This window comes from Bombina bombina, chromosome 3 (genome assembly GCF_027579735.1).
Source record: "Bombina bombina isolate aBomBom1 chromosome 3, aBomBom1.pri, whole genome shotgun sequence".
Lineage (NCBI taxonomy): Eukaryota > Metazoa > Chordata > Amphibia > Anura > Bombinatoridae > Bombina > Bombina bombina.
In genome coordinates this window covers 1052548942-1052560384 of record NC_069501.1, presented here as the reverse complement: position 1 = coordinate 1052560384, position 11443 = coordinate 1052548942, and the positions used below count along the sequence as shown (strand labels likewise).

The 11443-nt window shown below is 33.5% G+C and overlaps 1 protein-coding gene across 8 annotated transcripts in view; it reads left to right on the top strand.

The window, feature by feature from the left end:
• The window catches only part of HOXC4 (homeobox C4), a 132916-nt gene extending 122862 nt beyond the window's left edge, over window positions 1-10054 (top strand). For 7 of the 8 annotated variants that reach the window (XR_008401455.1, XR_008401450.1, XR_008401451.1 and 4 more), the window contains 2 exons: window positions 7572-7649; window positions 9025-9162. Coding sequence is in view for 1 of the 8 variants with exons in the window: in XM_053708284.1 (XP_053564259.1) it covers window positions 8007-8565; window positions 9025-9362 (897 nt within the window). In the remaining 7 variants the exon portion in view is untranslated. The other variant, XM_053708284.1, reaches the window with a different exon arrangement.
• The last annotated feature ends 1389 nt before the right edge of the window (window positions 10055-11443 follow it).

The following is an 11443-nucleotide window of genomic DNA, read 5'->3' as shown; positions in this document are numbered from 1 at the left end:
TCAGGAGTTTGTATTGCATGGTCATATAAACCGTCCTGTTAGTTCTCACCTTTTCACCCCCCCCCCCATTTTTTTTTATTTTTTAAATATATAAATTAAATACAAAATGAAAATAAACCAATAAAAATAGAAATAAAATAACATGCTTCATTAAAAGAAAAGAAATGTATGCTCAACTTGTTCATATTTTTAGGCAGTGATCTGGGGCAAACGTTTTATCACAATGTATCAGTATTAAACATCTGGCTGTTAGGTGAGTGAAGGCAGCTGTAACCTCAGTATATTAACACTTACTACTCCATAGTACTCTACTATAATGCAAACTTACTTGTAAAGGGAAACGCTACCTTTCTAGGCACTTCTAGGTCAGGAAACACTAGCAAATAAAATAAATCTTTTTTTTTCTTTGACTGGAATCTGATTTCCACCTTCCAGCAACAGAAAATAAAACACGACAACATATATATCAAGAAAAGGTACATATCACTCAGTGTGTACATACATTATGAACATATGCTTATAAGCTGTCGTTAGGAGTGAGGGCCCATTCACTTGTTTATTGATGGATAATTAGTAATATAATAGCACTAGGCAAAACTGGGTTTTAAAGAAATGCACTGGTAGCCCTGAATGGAATGTAGTGCACCCCTCCCCGGCTACAGCAGGTTAATTCTCAATATTTAAATCAAGAAATAAAAATACTCATTCTTTACAATACACGAAGTATGTTTGCATTAATAGATTAAAATAAAAGTAATTCTCTTTGATTGGGCTTGGTGGTTCTGATATTCAGGGCTACAAATGGGACCTCGTTCAAAGTGTGTTTAGGGAGTGGGGGGACTCAATTGCAATTTGGTGCTAAATCCCAGATTAAAGAGATTGTGTACTTTATGAAGAGGCCAAATTTCTAAGACTGTATTCACCTTTCACTTCAATAGAGGTGCCTGGCTCTGTCTCTTGTAGTTACTGAATTCTTTTTAGTGCCTTGTTATGACTGAGGGATTATAGGGGTAACCAGGTTGTCAGGCATTTTACTGGGTGATACTGAGTAGAGGGAATTGCAGTACTAAGCCCCAGTTAACTGCAGTTTCAACTCAACTCCTGGAATCATCTATATGCAATAAAGAAAACGATTTCTTCTTATCAAACTTAAATTGATGCTGCAGGCCAAAATATTTTACCATTGTTCCCATTTCTCTTTTGCAGCTAACATTTTTTGTTGTTGCTTTGTGGGCTTTGACAGATGATTTCTAAAAAAGAAAATGCAAACATAATCACTTAATTTTAAAACATGTTGGCATCTTTCAGTTTCATATTAGGCAATACATTAAAAATATTATTATTATTATTATTATTGTTATTATTATTAATAATAATAATAATAATAATAATAATATATGTTGAATAATTTACAATTAACACCATATATTTCATTGTGCTACTTTAATTTGAACTGGGCTAAGTATCCCATAGTATTAAGATTTACTTTGCCAACAGTATCATAAAAAAAGATCAGAAAGCCACTTACAAGACAACGCAAGATCTTTTATGACTCAGTAATAGGAATTGTTTAAGCTGCAGTTATATTTAGTGAGCTGCTTACTAGGAAATCTTAGATGTGAAGGTAAAAAACAGGGCGAGTGAATATATCTGATCCATGGCTTTCAGGGAAAATAGCAGACACTCAGTAAATATTGAAAGTCACCTTAGAAGTTTTTTTTTCCTTCTCGTTTATTTAGAGTGTTTGAAAAACTTCAAAGATGTAAGGGCAAAAGGTGGGGTGAGTCTATGAGTTGTTCATAAATGTTCATCTTATACTCCCACTCTCACCGCCAATAGTGCCCTTAAACTGATAGAATAATGTTTATATTAAAAGTTTCAAGTATTTAAGCAAAGAAAGGATCAATATTGTACACATGTTTAGTAACCACTTGGTCACTTTAAGATCAACTTACTGATCAGATTCGTTTCAATATACATGTGCTATAAAACCGAAATCTGAATAAAATATAATGAATGGAATTTAATAAACTAGAATCTATGTTAATTGTATAGCTTTATCTAGTCTACCACCTTGCAGGGATTTGGATTGACATTAAAGGCACCAAGACCTCTGTTTGCCCTTTGATTTGGCCTGATTTCTACATACAAGTCCCAAGAGATTCACTATATTACTAAATTGATTTTCAATTGCCTGATCTGTCAATATGAAAACAGAACACTGCATCTTTAAAACCTCTGTTTGAATGCTACTTTTTCACTAGTCCGAACAATATCTACTGAGGTTCACTTACATATTGATTAAGAGCGGTTTATGTGTTTATGTGCATTGTTTCAATTGTTTAACCTTTTAGCTACCAGAAGAGACTCCAGTTCGACCAATTTTTCCAACTATGGGTTTAACTGTAGAGTAATATTTTTATTAAATACAGACTGCTTTGATACAGATCGAATCTGCTGTATCCAAGTGGTCATTTTGAGAAGAGAAAAAAAACTGTTCAGTAAGTTTTATCTACACCTAAAGGGCCCTTTATCTAAAGCTCTCGGCTCTTACAACTTTAAACATGACTTATGTAAACCAGATATCATTTGGATGGGCTTTATTGTCAGCTCTAAGTGTTCTTTTACTTGCTTGTACAATAAATGACAAGAGGGCTCTAAAGCTCCACTTAGATATTCGTGTGTTTTATCTGATGACATTCACCTGGTCACCAGAACTTAACATTAATAACTGCAATTATTACCTTCCCATTAACCAAAATAATAATGTGTAAAAACATAACAACGTGTGTGATAGGTCATCTCTAAGAAATGAGAACATTGAATGAACATTTTGTAAATAGTATACAAACATACAAACACACAAACATACAAACACACACACACACACATATATATATATATATATATATATATGTGTGTGTGTGTGTGTGAGAGAGAGAGTGTATGTGTGTGTGGAGAGAGATGGCATGTTATATGTTTTTTATACAGCATTTAAGTATTTTTTTTTAATTAAAAAAAATATTATTTTCTCTTGTGTTTATTAAAATGGCTTAACTAACAAACCAGTGGACATATTTAACATCAAATGTAGCTGCAATTCAGACACTTACCCCACAAGTCACTTTAGGCAACATATATACATTGTTTAACTTCAAACTCACCTTTAAAAATGCAATTTAATTTTAAAATACATTATGCATTTTAAGATGTATATATATAAATAGCTTATTTGTTATAGTTAATTATTTTAGACGGAATTAAAAACGTTTCTATCTATCTTTCTATTGATCTATTTATCTATCTATTTATCTATCATCTATCTATCTGTTTCACTATTTCACAAAAACAAACAATAATTTACCCAGTCCCCAGTAAAATATTGATTGAATTATGATAACATTTTTTGTAAACATTTTAAAGTTAATTTCTTTGTTTACCTCTGGCACAGGCATCTCCGTTGTGTCATTTAACTTATATTTATGTAAGTCATCCTCAAAGCAGTGTGTCCCTCCAAATGGAGAGTTCTGACTTTCTCTACCTCGAGAACTTCAACCCTGCAGAGTTCATGAACTAAGTATCCATTGTCAGGGTATAAAAAAGCAGGATACATTTGCAATATAAATTCAGATCTCATCTCAGCTGCATATGGTGTGTGCATTTCCTAGATTTTATACATAAATATATATATATTGTTTTTATTTATTTTTTTAAGAGAGACACAAAAACAAAAAGTGAGGGGGAAAAACACAATTTTATTTCTAGCATAAAAATGAAACATCAAATTACTTTGCCTCTGGCTTCCATTTTTCCCTTCTACATTATAAGTAGTTATTGAACTAGCTATAAGATCTAAGGGCCATTTGTGTGGAGACAGATTTCAATGCAGTTTCACCATCAATATTCTTTGGCAGTGACCTATTGGAGGAAGTCAAACAACTGAGGTGAAATTCAGGTCACGCTGTCTAACCAGTATTAAAATGCGAGCACTTTCAAGAAAAAAAAGCCACTTTAAACGAGATTTAGAGAAAATTGAATTCCACTCAGGGAGGGGATACGCTTTGCATTTTCTTTACAAACACAAAATGCATTTTATACATTATTTTTTTATTAAAAAGAGGAGCATATATATATATTTCTTAAACATATATATATATATATTGGTGTCTTTATAATAAGGGGGGGGGGGTCTGGATGAAAAATGAAGGAGCTGTGTGTGTGAAAGATATGCTCTGTTTGTAACCTTTTTTCTGCTGTAGCTTGTTTTATTTCTATTTTAGCTGAAATAATGTATATATGCAAACATTATCAATTAAACATCTTTAGTCATTAGCATTCTTATTTTCACCTTTTTGTCATGATTTTTTATTTTGTATTCTAATATAGGTAGATAGAAAAATAGATAGAAAAATAGATAGATAAATAGATAGATTTTATACATAACCCCATGTTTGCATATAAGTGTAAACTGAACATTTTGATTTTGTGGATTAGTTTTAATTTATTACATGTTTGTTATATTTGAAAATGTAGCTAAAACCATATGATTTTATTTCTTATTACAAAATGTACAAACATGATATTTAGTGTGCAGCTGATCAGAATATCATGGCCATTGTTGGGGAATGGTTGAGATGAGCTGAATTCTGGTTACACAAAGCAGTAGAAGGTAGTTGTTCATTTTTCCTGGCATGCACAGATTGCTAATGGCGTGAGGTGCAGGTTAGCAAAACGGCCAGTATGGTAATAGCACCTCCAATGAACCCTGAGGGACAATAGATAGTTATTTTTCTTCAGAACTGTCAAAAAAGACGCTTTGTACTTAAAATGTTGCAGCAACTCCACAGTCAGATATTTTGCATCTCGTTTCCAGAAGCAGAAAACAAAGAAGACCCCAGTGCACAGAATACAGTTGGTGTAAACCCCTAATTCTGCAATTACTGCAGCAAGTTATTCACAAATATATATCCCTATTTATTTTAGCTCTAACAAAGGAATTATCTGTTTATAATGTGATAAAGAGTAGTGCAGATTAGGATGTTTTCTTCTATTCAAACCTTGAATGAAACCCCATGAGTTCAAATGGGATCTCCAAAATAACAGGCACAGCCTTGTGCTGATTACCAATTAAACTATACATTTTGAAAGATACATTACATTATACACAGCAGAAACAATATTTGGTAAGGACAGCACTCTTGCTTAAAATCTAGATACACTTTTATTTAATTAGAAATGAATAATCAGATATTGCAAGACATATAGGGTTTTTGGAAGTATTATTTTGTGAGATACAAATATGTATCATTAAATTATAGTATTTAACACAATGCTGATACAGGCTGAAATAGTACATTGCAGTATTTCTTAATATCTTGCACGTTAACATACTAAAACGATCTTTGAACAATTGATTTGAGTCATTCTAAACCCCATGCATCTTCCTGTGCATATTTAAATAATATGTAAAATAAGTATTATTACCAAACATCAAGTATAAAACTGAAACCTATAACAATTACAAGAGAAATGAAATGATAATGTATTTTCTCCTTGCAAGTAATACAAATAAGTTGATTTAAAGATGTGACTTAGCTTCTAAAAAGTGCTATGCTCCTAAGAGCCCCTTGTAGTGTGCTTTGTGCTCATAGACATGTCCCATTGTATAAAATAGGCTGTACATAAGTGGGTCTTAATGCCTTTATTTTTCAGTGTTAATAGCTAACATGAACATAATGTTGTTGTGAAAAATATTTAAAGATCAGGCGGATTTGTTTTGTGAAGAAGCCCCAGTAATTATAGGTATGTTTGCAAACAGTTATTGCTCTCTCAGCCGACCTGTAATACGAATGGTGCTGGATAGGGTTTAATTTCAGTCACATTGCACCCATTAAACAAAGCCTGCAACTTCCCCCTGTTATCTGTTAGCAAAGGCACATAAAACGCTGGAACAACATGCTGATTCCTCTGGGTTTCACATCTGCTGGAAGTTTCTTTTTCTAAGTAGAATGTTTTTTTTTATAACAGCACTTTTAATTTAGGGTAATTTTAGCACCTACATCAAAATACCAGATACTAATCAGGCGCTTATATGCACCCTGTAGAATCGAATTTGTGTGCGGTTTACTGAGTCACAGATTCGTCTCTAGGGGGGTATATGGGTGATGCTACAGTCGTCTGCTTGCAGCTTTACTCATTGTATCCCTGAATTTGAATATATCCTGAAGAAAATCCCTGTTGTGTAATGTGCCATTTTATACTGCACTTGGTTTAAGTGGTTACAAGAGCTGGGGGGGGGGGGGTATTTAATTGTTCCCTTTATTTTAGTTGTGGTTGGGAGGGTGGTAAGATGGGGCATAAAGGTGCAGGTAACAATAATAATAAAATAAAACATCATTATGTTTCCTGTAAAGAAGGAAAATCTACCGCAAAAGAAGCAAGTCCCAACCAGCACAAAGACTCTAAACCATTCCTTCCTGTGTGATTTATGGCATTTTACTGCCCTATAAAAGCTGTTACAACGAACCTAAAGCCTGCAACACCGCTGGCACATTTAGTCTAATAAATAAAACATAAACAGCTAACTTTATGTGTCAGTTTTATTGTTATCAAGTAAAATATTGCATTGCCCTGCAAGCTATGATTCTATGCTATAATTGTTATCAGGCAGAACTAGGGAGCAATCAGATTTCTGCTCTCCCATTTTTAATACCCAATCTAAGCTCTTGATAAAATAGCTAATTGTAATAGCTGTTTGCTTGGAACTGTTTACATAAATTCTCAGGGTTTTTTGAGCACTATATTATCTGCTGGGATGTGTAAAATAGATGCCTGGTGTGAACATTGCAGGGCCCTTCTCTTAAGAAAAAAAGAAATTTGAAATGTTTAACCCCTCAGTTACCAGTGTGGGTTGAACACCATGTATACCAGCCTTCTCTGGCACCCAACCGGTTAAATTTAATTGAATTTTGAACCCTGCTCCACAATCCTAGGTAGCCTCTTTTATTGCATTCTGGCTGACATTTTCTTTCCTGCTTGGAGGTAGATTTTTTTTACTATTAAGGCTATGATATAGGAAGACAATCTTGCAGTTTATTATTTAAACATCACAACATTCATCTAATGTACACAAATAAGAAAATGTACATATGGTAAATACAGTCAAATCATCAATTATATATATATATATATATATATATATATATATATATATATATATATATATATATATATATATATATATATATATATATATATATATATATATATATATATATATATATATATATATATAAATAAATAATTTATTTTGCATTAATAGCATTTACCTATTTGTTTTTTTCCCTTTAATGACCTTTCAGAGAGACAGTTATGATAATTGCTGGCTGGTTTAGACAGATAAATTGCTTTATACACTTTAATCCTTAGGAATAAATCCAGTGTCTTGAACTCTGGGGGCGTATTTAAAGGGTTATTTTCCTTTATTTTAGCCTGCATGCCTTAAGTTCAGTATATACAGCTAAAACTAAATATTTTGGATCCATTTCTGATTTGCTCTTTTCTTATTTCAGATGCCCCCTCTATTTGGATCATAGATGTCTGCAATCAAGTCTCAATACAGATGTCACAGGATCACAGATGACGGACAGGTATGGAAAGCCACAAACCTACAGCAGCTTTATAGAAGAATGCAGACCTGGTGATACTAATATTATGCTGTGTGTATGATTGTGTGTGTGTCTGGGGGGCATACTCCACCCAACACTTGCCCTCATGTAATTGGCATAACCAGCTCTATCTCATTATTTTCCCCATACCAACACATACTTCTATATTATAAACAAACCGAGATCCACATATGCAAGTAGCTGGACCTGAAATGGGATTCAGTGATAAAAAAACAAACAAAATCACACATGCAAGGGGAGAAAATGACATTTTAAATAGGCTTCTTGGTTCCTTATCCGGGGACTAGCAGGCAAGTTGTGATTGGCTAGTAGAGTCACATGGTGAAACTAACTTTACGGGGTCGCCAGCTAGTAGGAGGGCTTTATGGAGCAGAAAAACGACAAAGCGAGAAAAATTATTTTCCACTCCAGAAATTAATGATCATGAGTTCGTATTTGATGGACTCTAACTACATCGATCCGAAATTTCCTCCATGCGAGGAATATTCGCAAAATAACTATATACCAGAGCACAGTCCGGAATATTATACCCGGTCCAGGGACACTGGATACCAACATCATCACCAGGAACTGTTCCCTCCAAGAACTGGCTACCCAGAGCGACAGTTCAGCTGTGCCAGCATCCAGGGTCCAGGCAACCCCTCTACACACACCAGCACCAGGGTCCATGGGCAGCCCCAGAGCAACCATCACCTTGTAGGCAAACCCCAGCTCTGTGAGCTCCCCACACCCTCCATTCCCACCACCACCTCTACTACCTCTCCATCCCCTGCTGCACCCCCAGCCTGTAATCTGCCCAACTCAGAGCATCCCAGCAGCACAGCTTCCAAACAACCCATAGTCTACCCCTGGATGAAGAAAATACACGTCAGTACTGGTAGGAAACTTTTTCTCTCTTCTCTTTTAACCTCTCTCTCTTTTTTTCTTTTCTTTCTTCTCCTTTTTTTTTTTAAAGCTCAAAGAGTCTTTGGGTTAGCACAATTGAAATGGATTTACGACTCCGAATGGGTAATTACACCCACCATAAATTTTATAGCCAAGCCTGTCTGGGCTGCTCCAGCCATGTGGCTCATTCTCTTCTGTGTGGAGTGTGTGAGAGAGAGAGGGGGAAAACTCCTATAGCTTTGTAAGGGGTGCATAAATAATTCAGCTTCTTTGGTGCTAAGGGATCCCCCTTCCTAATAGCAGAGTCACACTTGGATGTTTAGAAGATGTTTTGCAACCATTTATATATTTGTTTTTCTTGTCTGTATTGTATTTCTTCTTTAATTTTATATTCCCCCATTCTCTTATTAGTTTCATTCCTATATTTCTGACTTTCTCATTTCTTTCTCAGTGAATCCAAATTATACTGGGGGAGAACCTAAGAGATCCAGAACTGCCTATACAAGACAACAAGTCTTAGAACTGGAAAAAGAGTTTCACTATAACAGATATCTGACCAGGCGAAGGCGCATTGAAATAGCCCATTCCTTGTGCCTCTCGGAAAGGCAGATCAAGATCTGGTTTCAGAACAGGAGGATGAAATGGAAAAAAGACCACAGATTACCTAATACTAAAGTCAGGTCCTCGGCTTCATCCAATGCTGCCATCATTACATCCAATTCTGCTGCCAATGAGGATCTAACGCAAAGCTCAACTCAGGATCAGCGAGAGGATATTACAAGGTTATAAACACATCACAAAAAAAACAGAAATCCAAACAGATGACTGATTATTTATAGATTCTAATTATAAAAAATATATATATATATTTTGGTTCATGTAGATTTTTTGTTTTCATTGTGCGTTGGAAATATTGAGAGATCTTTTGGATCTTCAAAAAAAAAAGGCTTTTAATGCATGTCATAAAGCATGGAGCCAGGTTTTATGTAGTATTGTTTTATTTGTATGTTTTTTACGCCATTTTTGTTATTATTATTATTATTATTATTATTATTTATTTTTATGAAAAAAAAATGAATGTTCTGATTCAGTGAATTTCTAAAGTTTAAAAAAAAAAAAACTTGAGTTTTATTTCTGCCCTTTAAATATTTAAAATATCAAGTCTGGTAACTGTAGTCGAACAATAATATTGAGATGGAAAATTCTTTTTGTATTAAATATTATTACGTGATAAGCTTATTTAAGAACATAAAAATAGCAACTTAACAGATAATGGTTTGTCTGTTTAAAAGCAAAAAACTATAATGTGAAGAAATTTTAAAGAAAGTTTCCAAGTGGGTAGATAGATATTTTTGTTGTGGATACTGTGTATGTTTTATTTTAGTTGAGATTACAATGTAAAACAATTATTGCTATTTACAGTCCTAGTGCAATGTGAACGTCTCCGTGTTCAATAAAAACAGTGAGTGTGTTTTAGTTTATACTGAGAGTGTAATGTTTCATTTTAACTGTTATTTATGGTTTTCAAAGAGAAGTTTAAATACAATGGTTCGGAGGTTAATTTATTACACAAAATAATAGCACAATAACAAGATATTTGTAAATAAATGTGAACAAATTGTGTATTTAAAAAGAGCAAATTCACATCAAATATACAAGAGCACCTTTATTTATATTAGTCTTTGGGAATGTTTGAAATGTTTGGATACATTGTATTTTGTGTTTTTTATTGGATACCTCTTTAGTGTAGTATTTTGTAGTGTGTGTGTATTTATGTACTTGTGGGTGTGCGACTATATATATATATATATATATATATATATATATATATATATATATATATATATATATATATATATATATAATTTGCACACACACATATATATATGATATATATATATATATATATATATATATATATATATCCACAAAATGTTTTCATGTTGTCACTCATTTCTTTTTAACAGGGATATATAATTTTAGGAATTATATAGTTGCAGTTAATGTTGTTGTTAAAGTAAATAGCCAACCATTTATATGGTGTTCATCTAAATTGTACAATTTTGAATGGGAGATTTACTCCACAAAACGAGGAGTTTGTGTCACTGACATGGATGTGCATGGCATTTCTTAAATGTAAATAGAAGTGATCCTAGAGGGGACCCCCGTGTGAAATTCTAGCTCAGCATAGGCCCAAACCTTTTTCTTTTAAGGCCGTTTTGCTTGCCCTGTACTATCTGTTATGTCAGAAGAATGTTCTACTTCTGTCAGGCCTGCTCACAAGACAGCAATAACTACACACACCAGACCCCCAAATCATTGTAACAGAGGCTTCTGGGGAGGTTATCAGTGAGCTCTGCAAGTCACACAAATAGCAGGCCTGGCACTTATAAAGCTCTATTTGCTCTAAAGCTGCTTTATTGTCTATAAACAAACACTGCTCTTTTTGGAGTGATGTGGGAGACACAGTCAGCATCTCCAATGCGCTTTCGTTTTATTCAGAGTACCTGTTTACAATTCTATATGTTCAGCTGTCTGATAAATAAAATCTGTAAATTATAAATCCATTGGTATTTTCCTAAATTTGTTTGAAGAGACCAGGCCCTGAGATCATTATTGTGATTCAAAATCACTTTATTCCAATAGTGTGTCTAATAAACTCAACACTTTTTTTTATGTTTTTTTGTTTTGTTTGTTTTTTTAGAATTCTGATATTTTATATTGCATAATAAACTACAGTTTTAAATTACATAAAGCATTTATCTCTTATACCACGTGACACATTCAGATAAAGGTATCCAGAAGTGTATCCTATAATAAAAATATTAATGCTCATCAGCCAGATATTTATTTACTTGCTTAAAGTTTAT